This window comes from Rhinolophus ferrumequinum (genome assembly GCF_004115265.2).
Source record: "Rhinolophus ferrumequinum isolate MPI-CBG mRhiFer1 chromosome 15 unlocalized genomic scaffold, mRhiFer1_v1.p scaffold_54_arrow_ctg1_1, whole genome shotgun sequence".
Taxonomy (NCBI): Eukaryota; Metazoa; Chordata; class Mammalia; order Chiroptera; family Rhinolophidae; genus Rhinolophus; species Rhinolophus ferrumequinum.
In genome coordinates this window covers 11,267,850-11,290,204 of record NW_022680357.1, presented here as the reverse complement: position 1 = coordinate 11,290,204, position 22,355 = coordinate 11,267,850, and the positions used below count along the sequence as shown (strand labels likewise).

Sequence of the window (22,355 nt, the reverse complement as noted above, 5' to 3'; positions counted from 1 at the left end):
TTAGGGGACCATCTGACAGGCAGAACACGGTGCTTTGTGAAGGTCTAGTTTGGGGGCAGAGGAGAAGGAGGAGGAGGAGGCTGGGAGGAAGCCCGAGGGCTGCCCAGGGGTCCTGTGTGAAGGGCAGAGCCATTCACGAAGCAAGGAACATTGGAGCAAATGTGGGGAAATGATGAGGATTCAGTCGTGGAGACTGACAAGCCCGTGGTTCATTCAAACAGACCTTCACGAGGAAGACAGAGCTCCAGGGAGTGATCTGCGGGAGGCGCAACTTAGAGGAATCAACACAGAGACAGATATCTTCACCAAGGAACTCAGACGGCACGTGTAGAAATGAGAGGCAACAACGGAATCAGAGACGAATAATAGTATTTAGGTGTGTAGAAATGATACGCCAAGATGGATCTGCGAAGAAGTAGAAAGTATGCCAAGAGGTCAGGCATTGCATTAGAGGGGAACACAGTGTTTCAAGATCGTAGGGTCGTTGGTGCCAAAGGCTAATGAACAAAGATTAAACTTAAATTCTACAGCAAGTGTGTCTCTGGTATGTTCTAAATCGTGCCTACCACCTTGCAAATAGACTGCCAACACATAATCTGAGGAGAATATATTCTTGACTAACAGCAACATCAAATTCCGAGATTATGCCACGGACTGTCACTGCTGTGATCTGAATGTGTCCCCTCTAAATTCCTATGTTGAAATCCTAACCCCCAAAGGTGATGGTATTAGAAGGTGGGGCCTTTGGGAGGGCATGAGGGTGGGGCCCTCCCAAATGGAATCAGTGTCCTTATAAAAGAGGGTCCGGAGGGATCCCTTGTTCCTTCCACCACCTGAGGACACAGCAAGAAGGCACCAGCTGTGAACCAGGAAAAGGGCCCTCAACCAACCATGCTGGCGTCTTGATGCTGGGCTTCCCAGCCTCCAGAACTGTGAGAAATAAGTTGCTGTTGTTTATAAGCTACTCAGTCTGTGATGTTGTGTTACAGCAGCCCGGATGGACCAAGACAGCCACTAACTGCAGCGGTTCTTCTTCCTCCAGTAGAAGGGGAAAGAATTCATTGTTCCATGCTGCATTCTCTACTGGCTTCCAATGGCTGCAAGACCCACCAATTCCAAGCCCAGCCTACGCAGAGCTCTCGATCACTTTTAACTAATTTTTAATTAATTTAAAAATTAATTTTTTCTTTTCTCTCAGAAATGAATCACTTGCTCAGTAACACTCTGGAGTGATCCTCGTATAAGGTAACTCAGGAAACGTGACCTACAGTACCAGGCACATTGAGTAATGCTCTTCCTTCCATCCGAAATGCATTTACTGGACATATTTTTATTGGAGAACCTGTGTATTTCCAGACACTATTCTAGGAGCTGGAAAGTCAAGAGGAAGTAAAACAGACACGGCGCTCTGCTTTCCCAAAGCTTACCATCCAGTGCGGAATATGGTCAACAGACAACTAAATATGTGTGATATAAGATAAAGTGGAATCCCCTGTCCTTTGTTCTCTAAGACAGGGGGTGACAAACTTTTTCTGTAAAGGGCCAAATAGTAACTACTTTAGACTGTACCAGCCAGATGGTCTCAATCACAACTCTGCCTCAAAGCAGCCATAGATAGATAGTAAGCAGATGAATGCGTGTGGCTGTGTTCCAATAAAACTTTATTTACAGAAAGAGCAGAAAACATCCAGGTGTCATTTCAAAGATTAATGTGCTAATTACGTCTCTCCTCCCGTTTCTGGAGCAAAGGCCTTTGACTTTATTTTTTAAGGTTCTTACTTTTCTCCGTTGTTTAAGTTAGGATGTTTGGGGATGCACGTAAAAGGCAATCAAACTCAAAAAGGCCTAAAACATCAGGGAATTGATGATTTCACATAACATGTCCACAGTTGGGCAATGCCACCATTGGTTAAGTCGGTAGCTCAGTGACATTACCAAGGATTCAGGTACTTGCCATCTTTCGGAGCTGCCCTCCTTGGTGTACTGGCTGCTGTCCTCAGACGTATCCCCCTTCACGGCTGCAAGATCATTCCCACACGTCCAAACGTCACAGTTACAAACAACACTCCAAGGCCCCACAACGAGCCTTCTCTTGTGTCTGCTTCATCAGTGGGGAACTGTCTCAGGAGCCCCTGCAGACTTCTTCCTTCTCCTTGGTCAGAACTGCATCTCATGTCTATTCCTAACCAACTACCGGCAGGCTGATAATTATTATAGCTGGCCTGATCTGATCCAGACTCACTCCCCCTGCGGCTAGCTGCAGGCCTGGAGCTCTTGGCCACCCAACATCTGAACAAAATCAGAGTTCTATGACCAAAAAAGAAGGGACAGAACTGCTGGGTGAGGGAAAACCAATGTTTGCTACAATCACTCGCGCTAACCGGCATAACTGAAGGGAAAGTTCGAATACACAGCAGGACCAGACTCTGAAAACGCAGACTCCCATCTCACCATCACCAACCAAGGCAATCGTTTGTGTAGACAAATCCAGTCACTTATCAAAGTAAGAGGAACCAGCTTCTCCAGACAAGCAGACTCTCTCTCACTTCTGGGGTTTGAATCCTAGAGACGCACTGTGTAACCTCATCCCAAGCCCCTCTGGGCCTTCATAACCCCACTATCTGGACGATCTCTTCAAGAGGATCTCAGTGTGGCATGCACACCGCTTGCCAAGCCCGCCAACAATACTGGGCAAGACAAAGCTGAGTTAGCATAGCTGCTTACAATTATGTCTGCCTTACCAACATTTCATAAGTCAGGGCAAAACTCCCCAAGTCAAAAACAAAAAGAAACCTGAATGCTAAGCCGAAAACAAATAAAACAAAAACACCTGGCAGACAGCAAACTAGGGAATGGGAGATGTCTGCAGGCATTGATTCAAATCATCACAGGACTGAAGGAAAACGGGCTGCAGACTCCCTTTCCCAGGCTCTAGTTTATCTCCAAGGGAAAACCTGGTACCTGATGTGTAGAAAAGGAACCAAAGATAGTCACACACAAAGGTGGTACCTCTGGCAACAGGAAAAGGCACACAATGAAAGAGTCACTTCAAGGGTCCACTTTCAGCTCCGGAAGAATAGCCGGGATTAGACCAACTCTCCCACAGAAACAACAGCAATGGAAAAACCTAGACAACTTTTTTTAATTAAAACTGAAGGCCTAGGAGAGAAGCAAAGTCCATACATATGAGTCCTTCCTACATTTAGAGCCTTGTTCTGCCCTTGAGGCTTTTTCCAACTATAGAACTGCTCTAATGAAAAGGTAAGCTGAGCTGTCAGAATTCCCACAGGGACGAAAACAAAAAGAAAAAAAAAATAGAGTTCAGGGCCTGCCAAGGAGGAACAGCACTGTAAACACCTCAAGGATTCAGCCATGTCCTGGATTGAATAGTGTCCCCTAAAAATGCATGTCCACCTGGAACCCCAGAATGGGACTTCATATGGGAAAAGGCTCTTTGCAGATGTAATTAGTTAAAATGAGGTCCTATGGAGGGGGATGGGAATTAAATCCAGTGTGACTGCTGTTCTTCTAAGGAGAGGGCACCGAGAGACACGACACAGAGGAAAGAAGGCCAAGTGAAGACAGAGGCCAAAATTGGAACAGCTACCAGCCAAGAAACGCCAAGGACTGTGGCAACCCCCGGAAGCTAGGAACACATTCTCCCTCAGAGCTTCCAGAAGGAACCCACCCTGCTGACATCTACACTTTAGATTCCCGGCCTCCAGAACTGTGAGAGTAGACGTTTCTCTCTGTTGTTTGAAGCCACCCAGGACGTGGAGATTTGTCATGCAGCCCTAGGAAACTGATATAGGCCAGACACCCCAAAGACCTACATCCTAGAAATAAGGCAGAAGCCCTAACAAATGCTGAAGCCCACATGTGAACTGGCTCAATCCTTGGCTGGATTGAATAGATCTTCCTCTTCTCTAATTGCCTGCGAAGAAATAGTAAATCCCCTCTGAAGAAAGATAACATCATCCCAAGCTTCAAATCATCTCTACAATTCTTTATTCACATCTGGCATTCCGTTGAAAACACCAGGCACGCACAAAGGCAAGAATGTATTCAAAATGGAGATGAAAACAAAACACAAGGGACTTCTGGCTACAGCCAGATGACCATTAACAAACCCTCTCCCCAAAAAGCAACTATAAAACTGGACAAAACTGACAAAAACAACTGTTTCAGCACTCTAGAAACTGACTGCAAAGGCTTACAATCTGAGCAGTGTTTACGCCTAAAATCCACTGAATTTTAGATAAGAACAGTGGAAACAATAACGACAGTGCAAAATTAAATGGCAACCCACACTCATCACCAGTGTTGGGGGCAATAGGGAGAGGTGGAGAGTGTGGCGACAGGAGCGCTGCCCCTCTACAGGGCAGGGGGTTGACTGGGCTCCAACCAAAGTCAGTAGTTAAAGGTGGGCCCAGAGTCACAGGTCCTCAAGTTTAAGAAAGCCAGAAATCCATATTTCAACATAACATCCCATAATTTTTAAATATTGGCAACTTAAAAAAACTTTTTTTTTCACGTATGCGGTACAAGGCACCAATTTCCAAACTCAGTCCCGCATGCACCCTACCCTCACACGGCCAAATGCAGTCATGCGTCTGGCCGACTCCCAGGAATCTCGACTGTATTGTGATTTTCAATGACGTCATTTTGTTCCGTCATTCCTTTGAAGTTCAGCTGCTTTTCTCTCTTCGACAGGGTAATAATGTTCCTCATCTGTACACTGAGCTAATGCAGCAGGCTTGTGGATGAATTTACTGTTGTTTATTCTCTCCTGTCACTTTCCATGCAGTGAACTGAGCGAGAGTGGCTGGAGAGGAGCGCTGATGGGCATGAGGCCCGATGCCAGGGGCAGGGGAGCTGGGAACAGCCAGGAACCTGACAACGGTCTGACATCAGTTCTGCCATTTCCCAGTGGTGGGACTTGGGCAATTTATTTGAGCCTTGTTGTCGTCATCTGAAAAATAAGGACACCATCGTCTACCCCGGAAAGTCATCGCCATGTTTGCCTCAAGTGCCAGCTCCCGCAGCTCCGTACCAAGGCCTGGGCTTTGCAGGCACTTTCTCATGGAGTCCACACTGCCACCCTGCAAGGCAGGGGCTGTTATTAACCCTATTTTATCCATGAGCAAACAGAAGCACAGAGAGGGGGTGTCCAGAGAGCTCCTGTGTGGTATGTCCCTGAGCCAGGATGTCAACCCTGCCGTCTGACTTGCGAGTCTGATATAAACTGCTAAGCTACATCGAGGGCCTGACCAGCAGCCCGCAGGGACGAAGGGGCAGAACAGTGCTCATTTCCACGCATCCTTCTCTTCATGTGTCATTTTCTTCATTCTGCCTGCAAGGGTCATTCCAGTGGCATTAAGAACAGCCCCAAGAAGCCACTGATCTCCTATTTCCCAGCTCTTAGCAGCTGAAAGACCACCTGCTCCCTTCTCTTGTGAGGTTCTTATTCACATGCTCAATAGCAGGAAAGAGGTTTGAGTCAGCCCAGGACTGTCCTGGACCGGTGATCTGTTCACTAACACGGCCAGCAGTGAAGGCAGAAGCCCTCAGCAGCCCCTCCAGAGCTGGGGGTCTGGTCTTTCCCCTGCTTCTCACTGTCTCAGCAGCGGCCCGGTACGTCCTCCGCAGCAGGAAACAAAGCCAGAGACCCAGCATCAGTCTCTTCGGGATGCAGGTGCAGAAACTATGCCAGGATATGGGAAAGTGGCAGGAACGCGCACCTGAAGATGCCTTGTCAGCGTGCTGGTACTTCTCTGACTATCAGAGCCAAGTAACAAAAAGACAAGAATTCTTGTCTGATGGGAACAGAAAGAGCCATTACTCATGGCCAAAAGGTCAGCGCCTAAGAGGGGATGAGATGGGGGAGGAGGATAAAAGGGAGCTGGGGAGAGAAGGGCGACTGCTTCAACATTTATCAGGTGCTATGAACTGAAGCAGCTCTTTACATGAGATTCTCCCGGACTCCTCCTGACAAGCCCCCAGGTAGACGAGACTATCTGTCTTTACAGGTAAAAACAACTAAGACCCCCAGCGCCCCCAGGCTCAGACCAGACTTACCCTCCCAGTCCGACTGCAAAGTCCAGGTTGCCTCTGCCACAGCCGGCAGCAGCCCTTGCCTGGATGGAAGCAGACCCAGAGCCGCACTGATTTCATGAAGGCAGCTCTCCACACACAGGGAAGATGGGAATAAGAAGAAATCCAAGGGCCAAGCAAGCCAAGGGGGATGGTGGGAAAAGCTATGTCCTCGAACAGCTCATCAACCAGCACAGAGCCCTCGGCCACCCCCATGCAGAGGCCCTGGGAAGTATCCTGGCCGTGAGACAATGGAGGCTGACCTCTGAGGTGGCCACAGCTGGCAGGGGTTTCTACAAGCACCGAGGCTCTTCTCTCGAACCAGCCCCCTACATCTCTGACTTTTAAAGGAGGGACCCAGGAGCACAGGGGAAAAATCAACGGCGACGAGAATCCCTCTTGCAGCTGTCCCCTGACACAACAGGAGCCAAATGCATTTATGAAAACGAGCGACTGGTGAGATGAACAGGAATCAAAGGTTTGTTGGAAGGCAGAGAGGAAACAGAAGGGAGCTACACCAACACGAGGGAGAGGGAAAGGCAAAGGGTCCGGTGTGCAGGGAATTTCCACACACCTCCACCAACCACGGTGAGGGCTAGGTTTCAGCTGTGACAGGTGAGGAACCAGCTCAAAATGACACATTTTACTCAGCAGTGACCATCACAGTGACAAGAAAGATTCAGAGATTAAGAGCAGGGGACACAAGCAAAATGTGGGGGAAGGAAGAGGACGGAGGATGTTTTTTTACATGACGGAATACACTGGAAGGTTCCCGTCCAAAGCAAATCACTCTTAACAGCGTCTCATCTGTACAGTGGAGAAAATAAAGGTTCGTCCTCCTCATAGGGCTGTTGTGAGCAGTGAATGAGTTCCTCTGCCAGAAAACTAACAAAGCGCCAGGCGTGCACTAAATACTCCTACTAAATGTTCATCGTTTTTATCATTAGTGTTATCCCTGCCATTCAATGACACAGGAGCACATGGCCGCTGGGAAATGCTTTGACGACTTTAAAATGGACGGTAACAGAACTCACAAGCTCAGAGACTGGCCTGGCTTCTGTGGCTGTTACTAAAGACGGATTTCATTATGAAATGTCATGCTCTCCCCATGCATAAAATTAAAACAGTTTATTAATTTCCCAGCAACTGCCACACGACAGTGGTGAGACAAGCACCTTGGCTGCAGGCCCCCAAACCCCTCAGGAACCACAACACGTGGCTTTGAGAATTCTGCACAGAGGATGACTTCATTTAAATGAAAGCACCAGACATCACCATTACTGACACATGGACATCCTTGCACATGACTTTCTGCACCAGCAGCCCCACACAGTGACTGCCCTGCTCACTACGAGAACATAAAATGAGAGCAAGAGGAAAGAGAGCGTCCTCCGGGCCGCATCTGGCCGAACGGTACCTGTTTCGGTTTTGCTGGAGAAGCCCGCTGCCTGTTTGATGGCGGCTGCCGTCAGAGCTAGTCCTCGACTCCTCTTCAAGCCATGCTGCAGGACGGCCTCGAACTGGGCACACAGGCAGGTCACCCTGCAAGAGAAACAATGACTCGTCAGTCCTCCCTGGGAAGGGACACAAACAAGCAGGGTGGCCCCAGCATCTCCAGGGAGCCAGGGCGTAGCCAGGTGTGAAGGTGCAACCAGACACCTGGATTTACAGGCTGGTAATTGACATGTAGTTGACGGGCTGTCCCACACACCTCTTCCGTGTGTATGTTCATTTCACAGAAGCCCCACACGGTCCAGCATATTCCTAAGACTGCCGAAAGCACAATAACAACTCACAAGAAACAAGGGAAAATGGAATTGGTGCCAGCCAGCAGGGGAGGGGGGAAAAAAGAATAAAAAAGCCAATTTAAGAACAAATCAGTTCGGGGAGGGGCTGGGTGTTAATTTTATCCAATTCACAAATTTCAACTCAAACTCATACCACATGTAGTTTAAGGAACAAGATTATCTTCTAAGAGATTGAATTCACCAGCCTGCCAAATTGGAAACACCGTGTAATTTCATGGCCTGTTACATACACTAAAAAAATAATAAGATTTCTGATTCTTGTTCTGTATCTTGTAAGAGATTACATTGTGAAGTCAGATCCAGAATTGACAGAATTTTCAATTTAGCTATAATTACTGTGCATTTTATTGAATTCATTTCTCAATAACCAAAGAAATTGGAGATTTAGGAACATGTTGGCAAAAAGATGAGGTCACAGCAACTACACTGGATTCTGAACAGCCCTCCCAGGTGTCCTGGGCCTCCAGCCCAATTGCGTCTGTGGACTTGTGAGACCCTCCCATTCACTGATGCGACAAATGTGAAGAAATCCTGGACTTCTCCTACGTGCCAGGCTCTACCCTAGGCTCTGAGGACAGGAAGGAGGGAGTGAGACAGGCCACAGTCTCCGCCTCACCACATTGCACAGTTCTAGCAGGGGGAGATACACAAAGAAAGAAACCAAACAAACCATTTTAGTTGATGAGAACTTTGAAGAAAATAAAACAGGATGAGGTGGTAAATGGAGACAGGGCAGAGACAGGCTTAGGCTCTGTGGCATGAATGAAGGTAACATTGGAGTTAAGACCTGGATATGACAAGAGTCAGCGGGCTGGGCAGAGGGGCCCAGTGCAAAGGCCCTGAGGCCACCACCATCCAGTGCAACCTTGCCTAACTGCAGGCATTTCCGCTCCACCCACCCCCACACCTGCAGTAATAATACTCCAAGAGTTTATCATTCTGTGGGTGGTAAAATATTTTCATGCCCATGATTCATTAGCTCCTTCCATCAACATTATGATATATGTAAGGCAGGTATTATTTTCTCCATTTTACAACTTAAAGAAACTGAGGCTTAAAACATTTAAGAGACAGCACACAATAAGTACAAAATTAGCAGCAATATCTGCTCTGCAGCCCTATCCACCCCCAGGCTGATCCTGCTACACCCCGTACCACCAAGACAAATATGCTGCATTCGAAGACAAAAGCCTTCTCCCTCAAGCTTTCCCTGAGTCATCTGTCTACACCAGAAAACCCTAACCCAGCATCAGCAAATACCAGCACTAGTACATTTACTCTCCATTCTGTGCCATTACCAATCCATGCCAGCATTCTAGGCGACCACTGCCATTGAGCAAAGCTGGCAGTCCCCAGAAAGGAAGCCTATTTAGCAACCCAAAGCTAACACTTGTGCTCAACTACACTATTTGGTCTCCACCTTCTGCCTGGTCTTCCTGGCTCCCCTGCACCTGGTCCATAGCATGTGTTCCACAAATGCTTTTTCAGTGGGTCAGTAAGTGAGTGATTAATCTTGATTCCCCCACATTGAAACAATCCTTTTTGCTGGGCAGATGTCACTTAAATATTAGATGTGCTTATGCTAGTCTCTCTACATAGCCACGCAGGCACACACATTTGAGGGCTTCTTGAGAGCTGGGATACCCAAACTATCTAAATCCCACAGGAACCAAAACAGAGGTATAGCAAAAATGGAGCCTGACCAGGGCTCTGTCTCAGGGTGGGGAAAAAAACCCAAACCCTGGCCTGTGTTTATAGTTCTCCATAATAAACCATAGCCTGTACCTTTAAACAAATCATCTGTAAATACAATGATTCACTCAGCAATCCCTATCAGTTTGCTTGGCTCCAATGCACGAGTCAGTAACTGCCCTGACAACTCTGGATAACACCAGGCCCCTGAGGGGAATGGAATGCAGGTGAACAGCACAAACCCAGTTGCCAAGGTGTGGATTACATCAGCAGTATTACCTTCCAGATGCACACAGGTCACGATCCACCTAACACATCAAAAACGCCAGAGGGCCCAATCCTATAATTAGTTCATTATGACCTGCCTTGCTGACGGTCATTCTACTTAACACCCTCCCATATCGCCTTTCACCTCCCCATTTGACCTAAGCTTATACCTACTGGTCATTCAAGACTTAGCTCAAGGGTCTCCTCCTCCAGGAAGCCTTCCTGGATGCTTCCTCATTCGGAGCATCTTTTTACTACAGCACTTGGCGAATCTCTCTGTTACTGATTTGCTTCCCACAGCTGTCTCCTCTTGCTAACCTGAGTTCCCTGACAGCAAGGACCATGTCTCATTCATCTTAGTTGCCCCAGCACCTAGTACAATGTCTGTCGTAAATGTGACCAAAATGATCGCTCCCCTCTGGAAACTCAGAATATGGACTTGATGTATATTGAGGTGAGAGACGCATCTCCGGAGATCTTGTATAATTTGTAATCCAAATCCAGGTCAGTTAAGACTAGTGAATCAAGGAGAACACACATGTCTAACCTCATGAATCTATAGCCCGCTGCTTGTGATGAGCACACGACAGGCACTGATTTATGTCACCCTAAGATTTTCCATTTTTCTCATCTTTACTCAGTTATATGATACTTCCTGCAAAATGAAAGGGACACCAGCTTTAGTGGAGCTCTTTATTTTCTCATCGCAGGCTCTCCTATTTCCCAGAATGCTCTCTGCTAAATGCTCTCCGGCATCACAGTGGTGGGTTGGCCGCCTCCAGGGCATGTTACTGCATCTAACTTCCACCAGATGGTAATAAACTGGGGCATGTTTTCTGACGAAGTGGGGCACTTAATCAACAGTGAATGTCTTAATGTTTTCGAAACGCATCAGTCAAGGAATTCACTTCAAATTTTTATTCATACAGCTGTTTACCAGAGGAATGGATAAATAAAATGTGGTGTATTGATACAGTGAAGTACTACCTGCAGTGAAAAGGAATAAAGTACAGTGGTACCTCGGTTTTTAAACGTAATCCACAAGTTCTGAAACGTTCGAAAACAGCTGACAGCTAGGCCTCAGGATCTTGCACTCAGTGGAAACCGTGTGATATGGTCAACTTCTGAGTCGTGTTCGAAAACCGGAGCATTTACTTCCGGGTTTCCGGCGTTCATAAACCAAAATGTTCGTCAATGGAGACATTTGAAAACCGAAGTACCACTGTACTGGTACATGCCGTCACACGCATGAGCCTGGAAAATACTATGCTACAGGAAAGAAGTCAGACCCATAAAGCACACATTGTAGGATTCCATGAAATGCTGAGAAAAGGTAAAAGTATAGAAACTGAAAGTCAATTAGTAGTTGCCGAGGGCTGGGTGAAATCAGGAATTAACTATAAACTGGCATAAGGGAACTTTTGGGGATAATAAAAATATTCTAAAACTGGGTTATGATGATGGTTATACAATTCTACAAATTTACTCTAAAAAAAAAATCACTGCACTTACAAGGGGTAGGTTTTTATGGTATGCAAATAAGACTTCAATAAAGTTGTTTTTTAAAAAAAAACTTCCCTCAAGGTGCTCAGTAAAAGTTTAATGAAGGAGTGAAGGAGTTAATGAATGAAAAATAAAATAACTTCCTTCTGCTGAATTTAAAAGTGTCCACCAATACCAGCACAGCTGGACACTGTACAAGCTTAACTAGCTTACTGATAAAATTTTGCAAGCACTGGTTTTCCTGAGCTTTGTCCTATATTTCAAGACTGTTTAACCTGCCACATTAGTCTATAATAAGATTCCTAAGACTCTTGTGCTTTTTTTTTTATGGCAAATGTTAGAACAACAGACAGGATCAGCAGTAAACGCTGCATTTTTACAAACTCTACCAAATTAACCTTGTGACAGAAGGGTGTGTTTCAAATTAATCCTTTTACTGTGTTACAGCTTTGTTAGAACCTTTTAGGAATAACCAAGTACAAGCATGAAAATGGGCTGGACTATTCTCATATGGAAAGCTTCAATGTCACCTGAAAAGGAGTCAACTGTACCCATAAAAATTAGCCAGTTAACAGCATTAGCCATGTCTCAGATTTAAGACAGTAGAATTATCAACTAGCCTTGCCAACGCAAGGCCATTACAGGACAAACACTTAAAATGGGCTATGCCCCACATTTATGTTTCATAAATGAAGTTCCCATAAAAGCTCATATCCTTTACCCCATGAATTTTACTAGCAGAAATCAATCCTCAGCTGTAATCTACAAGTCAGATAAAGATTTAAGATAAAAATTATCTTAAATAATTTTTAATACTAGTGTAAAGTTAAAAAAATACCTAAATATTTAACACTTAAAGAACTGGTTAAATAAATGATAGCACAACATATAATCAAATGCTATTTAGCCCTTAAAAATGTTTACCAAGAGCTTATAATAATAAGACAACATGTTTATAATACAATATAAAATGAAATAAGCATGATATGAAACTGTATATTAAGTATGCTCTCAATTATGCTAAAAAAAAAAACCCACAAACATTCTGAAGGGAATTATGTGAAAAGAATTAAGAGCCATTTGGTAAAAAAATTACTGGTGGTATCTTTCTTACCTCTTTGCTTTTCTGAACTTAGCATTTTTCTAAAGCAAGCATTACAAAAGTATCATGTCCTAAGAACCAGAAATATTGCTACCTGGAGCTATAAAGAATGAAGAAATATGGTTTAAAAGTTATGGTGAGGAAAAATCATTTGACTATTTTAAATGTTTATAGAGAACTTGAAATACCATTTTATTAAAAGCTTAGATTATAATAAGTAAAAAACTGCACATCTGTATAAAGTTATAAAAATGTTTCTAACCCACAAATAAAAAATATTGCAATAAGAGAAACTATAACATTCAAAATTGATTATTTTTAAGCAGACAAAATGGGGGAGAGGAATTCCATTCACAATGGTAACGAAAGTAAAATAAATCATATTGTTAATAAGAAGGATACAAGTATTATATGAAGAAAACCATAACATTTTCTTAAAAGGTATAAAGATCAAAATAAATAGAAATACCATTTTCTTGAATGGGTAGATTTATTAAAATAAAAATATCAAGTCCTCCCAAATCATTGTATAAATTTAATATAATTCTAATAATAACCACAGGAAGGCCGTGGCACAGGGATAAACAAATAGATGGAGCAGTAGAGAGAACCCCCTAAAAATCCAAATAAATATGGAAATATTTTATATATAATAATGGTAGCACTTCAATTTCGTTGGGCAAGAGTGGGTTACTTTCCAGTGGCACTGACAGAAGTAGCTACAAGACTGACTGAAAATAAGAACAAACTTCTATCTCAAACGATAGACAGAACTAAATTCAGATCGATCAAAATCAAAGAAAAATATAGCTGCAAAAAATTAAAATTCAAAAGTAATAGAGAAAAATACATAAGAACCTCAGGACAGATTACTCTAAAACCAAAATTTTAAAAGTTCAGAGAATTAGCTACATAAAATTTCTAAACTTTTTAAATTTTTACATGGCAAAAGATGTCAATATGGTAAAACAATAAATGACAGACTGGAGAAAATATTTACAGCACATATAACTATCAAAAAAAAAGGATTGATAATTACAGTACATAAAGAGCTTTCTATAAATGGATGAGAAAACAGACAAGCAACTCAAAAAATGAAAATAAAAAACTATTAAAGAAGATGAACAAACAAATCACAAAAGGAGGAAATACAGTTGGCCAATAAACATATGAAAAGATATTCAGTCTCACTAGTGGCCAAGAAAGTGTCACAATACCAACATATCAATTTAGGACTATGGATTTTAAACCCAATCAAGGATCTAACAAGAACATGTGTGAATGGGTACTGTTGATAGGAATACAAATATAGATATTTTTATTGCAGGACTGTTTACAACAGCAAAAGCAAAAACAAAGCTAGAAACAACCTGAATGTCCACGAACAGGAGAATCGTATGGTATAGCACCTCCACACTGCAAAATGTTACGCACAAATTTAAAAAGAATGAAATACCATACTTAATCGACATTAAGAAGCACCTTTTCTCCCCACATTTTAACATCTCTGAACTCTAGGTATGCCTCATAATTGATGAAAGTATACAATTACAATTGATTTGGTTTTTCTTTCTAATTACGCATAAAGATGCCACTGGTGGTAAGTGCACCATGATGTTATCTGTTGGCCTGGAACAATGTTCGAAATATATGGCCAGGTTTATTTTTTTAAAGCAAATTACAGAGTAATATCAATGGTATGACTCCCATTTGAAGGGGCAGCGGGAAAAGAGAAAAAGGAGTGGGCTCTGATGAGAATGTCCTCTCAATTACTTGCATATCTGCCATCCTGTGGGTAGACATAAGCATCCTTGAAAATTCCGGCCAACTCGTCTACCGGAAGGGTAATGAGGGCTGAGACAGCACCTGCTCCTCAGCATGACACCAGCCTCGTGCCCACACTCCTTGCTCTGCCAGGGGTCCCAGGACCAGAGCAGCACAGGAGCACAGCGCTCTCCATCAGTCCTCCGTGCTTTGGCCCTGAGCATCCCTTCTCTGGGCTAAGTCAATGCAATGAAAGGAACTTGCAGCCCCGAGACAAAGGGCCAAAAGGATACGTGGAAAAGATGGCAATCATCTAGAAGAAACTAAAATTGGATCCATGACTTATCCCATAGACGATACAAAAATAAATTCCAGATGGATTAAAGGATTAACTGTAAACAATAAAAATCTTACAAGAAAATTAAAAAGACCATATGCACACTCTAACGTTGGGGAAGAACTTAAAACACTGAAAACCCAGAAACTAGTAGGTAGGTATGGTCAGTTAAAAGACATTTATTCATGCAAAGATTTTTAAATGTGGTGTTACAATGGATACTCTATCTGTGCTTACAAAGATAATGGGCAAACCGATTGGAAAAAAAAAAAATTACAATGCAGAAAACAGAGGAAAGGTTAATTAGTTACTACAATATACAAAGAGCTCTTATAACTTGACAAGGGGACAAATAACCCAATAAGAAAATGGGTAAAGAATATGAAGATGCTTTGCACAAAAGAGTAAAGCCAAAGAGTCAACAAACATTAAAAGAAAAATATACAGAAATTCATTAGCAATCAACGAAATGTAAATTAAAGTGACAGTGAACCACCACTTTTCACCCATCAGACTGACGCAACTTGAAAACAACACTCAAAACTATAGTTAGCAAAAAAGAAAAGGATAGTCTCCTGCACTGCTGGTAGAAATTTTTAGAAAGACACCTGACTGCAACTATAAAAAAGAAGCACATATTCTCTTTGACCAAGCAACCCAACTCCTGGAAATCCATGCAAAGAAATAAAATACTTAGTATATAAGCAAAGCTGCTCAAGGGTGTCTATTGTTTCACTGTCCATCACAGTAAAAACTGCACACAAAGTCAGTATTACTTCATCGGCAATTGTTTATATATCTACAGCATGCAATATAATTCAGCCTAATAAAAATAATTATTAGAACTACAACTTGGAAGGGTTTGGACAGGATGGTGCTACAAGAGATAATACAGATGCAGAACATTATATACACGTAATTCAATTTTTGTGAACCAATGGCAATAAAACCTGTGTGTTACACACATGTATATTTTATTTGTAAAAGATTAATGAATAAGGAATAAAACCATAGGGCAAATAATTCTTATCATTAACTTAAGTTGCCCAAAAGGAGGAAGAAGACCTGATAGAGAAAAAAGAGGCCAAAAAAAAAACAGTTGACAAAAATGCAAACGTGGTAATAGTGAAAGCTCACAAGGCAGTAGTTTTCAAGATACTGTACGTGTGAAGGTTTGAGAAAGGCAGACAGACGTGTAAAAACAAATCAAATGCATGTTCTATGAGAGGAACCAGAAATTGGAAAAATTACTCATTTTTAAATGGGTTAAATCATAATTTCTGGCCATTTTCAAAAGTAATAGAAACACAGTAACTGGAGTAGACAGATATCTAGCTCTTGGTCTGGATGCAAACGCCTCCTGGAACTCTCTTGGCAGATGAGGAGCTTCAAAATCAGGAACAGAAGATGGCAGCTGAGAAGGAATCGGCTGAAGGAGCCAGTAAATCAAAAGGGGAAAATGGAATAGAGAAAAACAAGAACGCCTAGATGCAGAAGGAGTGAATAAATGGGAAATGAAGAAACAGAAACGTGAGAGTAAGTCAGGGCCAACGGACTCTCCAAATTTGGCCAGAGTCTACAGCCTGGGAGAAAAAGACTCCACACCAAAGGCTCATTGGAAAAAAAAAAAAAGAAATTGAAACAACACACATTTTTTCTGATTTCCGGCCGCACCTTAGAGCCAGAGCATTTATGACTCATGCGCTATGTCCAGTCGGTCACTGTCTTATCAAGGCTCAGTCCTAAGGCTTCTCAATCCTTCTATCTCTTCTCCCATCACCTCCCCTCAGCCTCTGTCCACTGCACAGAGCCCCCTCTCACTGCTCTCCCAGACCCCATCTCCCCCCGCCCACCCCCTGGTATCCTGAACAGAAGCTTGCCTCCTGGAATGCAAAGCTATGTCATTCTCCTTGTTTCTTACTTACCCATACCACACTCCGCTACGAGTATACAGTATATGACATGATTTTAGGGGGAACATAGATGAACATTCTTATGTTATGCTGTTAACGTGTCAAGAAAAAAATACAACCAGCCACCAGTCCTTGATTCCACTGACGGTATTACTTATGACAAGACCAGAGTAGATTCTCTGGCCTCAGATGGTAGACATAAATGGCAAAAAAATGTGAAGATGTTACACAAATAACCACAGTTTAAGAAGTAATACCCTAATTAATAAAGTTCAAAGACTTTCCCATGAAATCAAGAGAAGGATCTAGTAATGACTTTCCGGCCCACCTCCCAACACATACGACACACCATCCATGGCACCTACGCATGTGCCATTCCCACTGTCTGGAATTCCCAACCTGCCCATTTGACCACTAAAGACCCTGTACACACCTCTCACACTTGTACTGTGTAATTACCCTGCAGGCCACCAGACTGTCCCCAAGCCACATGGCCATTTCCAGACTCAGTTTTGAGGGCCTTGAAGACAGCAACCATCTCATCCAGTTTGCATCCTCAATACAGACAAAGTGATCGATAAATAAATATCTGTGAAGTTAAAGAATTAATGAGCAATCATTTTGCCTTTAGTTTCCAAATTATCCAAAACCCTGGTCTGTCTAGTCATAGAAAGAAAACGGACTGAGTTTATGAAGTTCTTACTGAGTGTGCCAAACAAACATTATTACATCTAACTAATCTCCTACAACCCTAGGAAGCGGTACCATGATCACCATCTCATTTTCCAGATGGTGCCACAGGCCTAGAAAGAAGCTAAGGAAGTCCAAAAACCCAGCTGGTAACTGGTGATTTGAGTCCCGGTGGCCATGAGATAAGTATGTCTGACAGCAAAACCCAGACTTCATGCTCACGGCATCTCTCCACCACCAGATGACGGCGGTGACACTGAGAATGATAATGACAGTGCTTACGTGTTGTTTCCTGTGGGCCAAGCCATGCTCTCAACAGCAAGCCGCATAAACAATGTAAATACTGATTAAAATTCAGACATAAAAATGTACTCAGACTTGCTAAATTTCTTAGAGCTCCCCAATTGCTAAAAAATACTTTTTCCAAAAAAAAAGAAAAATCAATTCATTTGATCAATATAATAAAATAGAAGAGGATGCAATGTGGAACTACCTACGACAGAGCCTCAAAGTGAAAATAAAAGTGCTCAGGGTGGGGGAGGAAGAGTCTAATGAACAAACCTTGGGACTTTTTTGCCAGGATGAGAAGAATTAGAACACCCAGTCAACACCTCAAACTAACAAAAGGCTAAGACACTGCTGACATACCGAAGATGCAAATCACATGCTGACCATCCAGAGACATTTAGAAAAGAAGGAATGCCTGAAAAAGCCATTTGGTTTCATAAGTGTCCAGAGGAAAACTCGCACACATGACAGCTTTCCACCGTGCAGAGAATGACACTGGGGAACAGCAAGGGGCGGCTGGTTTTGTTTTTCAGCTTCCTAAAAAGTTCAAAAATGTTCCTAATTCCTCAACAGGTATAGAAAAAGATCACCAGAAACAAATCATTCTTCCCTGGCATGCTCTCCTCTGATTTCCTCTGACGTGGTCTTCTGACAATTTCTACATGTTCTGACACAAATACCCAAAGCCAACTCATTGCCACCCACAGTGGCAAAGAGACTCAGTGTGCAGAGTATTTACCAAGTGTCAAGACACTTGACATAAAATTATAACGACAATAACAATAGCTAACAATTTCTGAAAACTTACTGGCTGCCAGGCACTGTTCTAAGGGTGGCACAGACACTAACCCACAACTTCACGAAGTGAATGTCGTGACTACTATCCCCATTCACAGATGAGGACACTGAGGCACAAGAACGTCAGAAACTTGCCCACAGTCCAGCCCAGCTCAGAACCAGCAACAGCAGTATTCAAAGTCTGAGCTCCAAATGCCACGTTCATTCTGCCACCCTGCCGTTTGGGTTGCTATTTGTAATTCCAAGGGAAAACTTCCAGATTATGTTCTGTAACTCAACATGGGAAGAAGATGCTTCTGTGGGATGCTAACGTAGATAGATGAGTCTTTGTGGTAACTTCCAGTGCCTGCTGAGCACTTGGGCCATTCAAAAGATATGTTACAGCCTCTCTACAGGCCAGTCGGACTGACAGAATGTGGAATAATTTTAATGAAGCACAAGAATGGGTCTTTGTTCTCAGGGGAAAGCAGAGGAGAACAACAGCAACAGAAAGGGAGGAGGAGAAACACGCGCGTTAGGGAGCCCAGCAACGGCCGCCACTTCCTCCTGAGAAGGTTTCTAAGGACAAAAACTGATGGGGCAAAACATCAGGTTGTCAAAAAAAGCCCCGCCTGTCATTTCTCTGCACGTAAATGCTATTTTACACTTCACGTGAGGATTGTGGCATCTTGCTGTCACAAGATCAGCAAGCTCAGACAAATCTCGCAAGCTCAGACAAATCTCTGTCCCACACACGAGCACTCACACATTCACACTGTGCGTTTTGGTCTTAGCAGAAAAACAGTGCGCATCACGTAGGCTCAAACACCAAACACCAGTGCAGACCTGCCGGCACACTCTTTCCCAAACTTCGGTCATTCACAAACAGCTTGGCCACTTCTGTCACATCTGAGGGTATATACTGGTCTTGAGTTTGACATCCTTTTTTCACTTAAAATAAGCCTGTTTTAAAAGGTAAAACTCTATTGCTATTGCAAATGGAAAGCTGGCATCATGGGCCCTAAACACAGTGTCCTCCAAGTAAATGTAACTATTAATAAAATAAAGTATGAAATTCCGTCCCTGCCACGGCCAGGGGAGGACTGAGCGTCAAACCTGCACACGCTGTTTAAAGGCAAGTTTAGAAACAGATGAGTTAGTTGAACTGTATGATACTGTTACTTCTGTAGATTAAAAACGATCAAACATTAGCAATTTCATTTAGCCCAACTTAATCTTTCCCCCAATAACACAAAAGAATTAAAAGGAATTGGAAGAATAACTGAGCCACTAGGCAAGTGAAAGGAATTCAATGTTATGATGTTTAACACTTAAAATAACGGTAAGCATTCACAGGGACACAACTCTCTCAATCTGGGAAACTGCTAGCAAAACAAGAGGGAATGTAGTGTTGGAGAGTGGGGCCCGCGCTGGGAACACGCAGTCTGAGCTCCGGGCCGGTCCACGACCTAACAACCATGCGACCACCAAACGGACCTCAGCCTGTGCCGCCAGCAGCGACACTTAGGAGATGATAAATAAAAGCTGCACAAATGACCGGCCTCTAAGCTTTTGTGTCTGTAAACGTAGAAAATTATCTACAAGACTGCACCTCCCCCCAACTTCAGGTGACAGTCACAAGTCCAGGTTGTCACCTAAGCTTCGGGCTGACTGGCTATTGATCTCAGAGGTTCCCACAACCACTTCCTCAGGTTGGATTAATTTGCTGGAGCAGCTCACAGAACTCAGAGAAACATTTTACTCACTAGATCACCAGATTTCTATAAAAGAATGTAACTCAGGAACAGCCAGATGAAAGAGATGCAAAGGGCGAGGTGTGAAGAAGGGGTGCAGCACTTCCATGCCCCCTCTGAGCAGGCCACTCTCCGGGCACACACCCGGCCCCCCCCCCGCCACCCCGTGCTGCCCCACCCGGCCTTTTGGGTTTCTACGGCGGCAGCATCATGACCCAGGCACGGTTGAGTCAAACGTTGGCGTTGGTGACTGAACTCAACTCTAGCCTCCCTCGGCTCCGCAGGGGTAGGGGTTGGGATTGAAGGTTCCAACCTCCTAATCATATGGTTGGTTCTCCTGGCAACTGGCCCCCACCTTTGGTGATTTCAGGAAAGTTACTACACAGACATAACAAAAGACACCTTCATGGCTATCATCACTTTGGAAGTTCCAGGGGTTTTAGGAGCTGAGTGCCAGGAATGAGGACAAAGGACAAAAATATATATTTCTTATTATAAATCACAATATCACAGTAGATCTAATTTGGGGGCTCGAGAAGTCAGGCAGGTGACACAGCTGGAAGGAGGCAGCGCCAGGCTTCAAAGCTAGGCCTTTAGAGCCCATGCTCTCTCACCAGCCTGCCCAGGGCACGTCCACAGCCCCCAGAAAGACTGAAGCAATAAATCAGTCGAGCGATCTAACGCCACAGATGTATACTGGGAACCTAATGTGCGACAGCCCCAAAATGTTGGTGCCACACACGGAGAATTAAAAAAGTGGAGAAGCTGCCCTCTGCCCTCAAAGCTCCGAAGCCTTGTGGTGGCACAGGTATTTAAACACTTGGCCATGGTGCCATGCAATGCACACACTCGACCAGACAATGAATCGTTACTGGGCACCTCTAGATGCTTCTAGGCGTTGGGGATACATCAGTGAACAAGACAGCATAACCTCCCTGCCAGCACAGAGCTGACGTTATGGTACAGGAGACAGAAATAAACAAAATTAAAAAGCGTAATGTACAGTCTGTTTATTGGTGATAAGTGCTACGGAGAAAAACTAAACAAAGAACAGATAGAGGGCGTAAGGGAGGGGGCACCATTTTAAATCTGCACCAGTTTCCAATAGTCCCCACGGCTCTACCAAAATGTAGAGTTACATGCTTTGCTCATGGCTGGTAAAGTGTCACAGAGAACGAGGGTGTGAGAGAACAGAGTAGGGAACAGAGGAGCAGAAGGCTGGGTGGGCTGGGTAAGAGGGTGCCGCGCAGACAGTCTCCAGGATGAGAAGAGCGCTGAGCAAGTGATTTCCTGCCCTTCCCTTCCCCTCCCTCTCCACCTCCCCTCCTCTTCCCTCCTCTCTCCTACCCTCCCCTAGCCACCCCTTCCCTTCCTTTGCAGGAATGCGCTTCCTGCCACTCCAGGGCCTCAGAGCACAGGTCAGAGCACAGGTCGGCTCCCAGTGACTTGCAGAGCATTTCCAGCAAAGGCCTGCATGTCTCTTGCCGCTGCCAAAACGTTTGTGTCTCCTCCCAGTCAATGTTATAAGCTGATGCAATTATGTCAGCCTTTCCTGGGTCCCCAAGGTCAGTGGCAATTTTTAGGACTTTTTTTTTTTTAATTATAAAAGGAACACATAATCAACAGTATAAAATATCAGGAATTATAAAGATTTCCAATATTCTTAACTCCAACACTACCTCTGCCCACACTTTGGTCCATTTGCTGCCAGAGTTGTTTAACACAGCCAGAATCACTCGGTGTCCACGTAAGTTTGTATCCTGCTCTTGTTGTTTTTAGTAAATACATAATTTTTAAATTCTACATAGACATTTCCTGCTCAAAACAAATTCTGTATGGACATCAATTTAAGGGCTATACAATGTTTCATCCTACTGATGCACCCCCACTTTACTAACCATTTCCCAATTGCCAAGCAGTTAGATTTCTGGTTTTCATCATTATAAATTACCCTGAAAATAATGTTATGCAGAAAGGTATTTCAAGTAATTCCCTCAGGACAGAATCCAAGAAGGAGAACTATGGGAAACTGGAAGTATTTTACACTAGTCACTGCAGAGACGGCTACAGATCACCCAAATTTAATCACGGCACCACCTGGCTGCAAAGGTAGAATACAGAAGCTGGTCATCTCTGGCCACCTTTTTACTCTTGATGGTAAACGGTTTTAGAAATCATGTATTTACCTGCTGTCGGAATCCGAGGCGATCTCCTTTCTCCCTCCAAAGCGGATCTGGCACTGCACGGAAAAAGAAGCTGCTGAGACCAGCTGTTGGGATGGGACACTCAAACGTTACAAAACAGCACACACAGGCCTCGGGGTCTTGAGGGACACAGGGCCAGAAACCCCAGGGCCTCCCCCTGCCC

At 43.9% G+C, this 22,355-nt stretch overlaps 1 protein-coding gene across 1 annotated transcript in view; it reads right to left on the bottom strand.

The window, feature by feature from the left end:
• The window catches only part of SNX29 (sorting nexin 29), a 457,786-nt gene that overhangs the window by 419,492 nt on the left and 15,939 nt on the right, over positions 1 to 22,355 (bottom strand). The window contains exons 3-4 of the mRNA XM_033101149.1: positions 22,175 to 22,227; positions 7,511 to 7,635 (exon numbers count right to left, since the gene is read on the bottom strand). Coding sequence (XP_032957040.1) covers positions 7,511 to 7,635; positions 22,175 to 22,227 — 178 coding nt within the window. The remainder of the gene's footprint in view (positions 1 to 7,510; positions 7,636 to 22,174; positions 22,228 to 22,355) is intronic.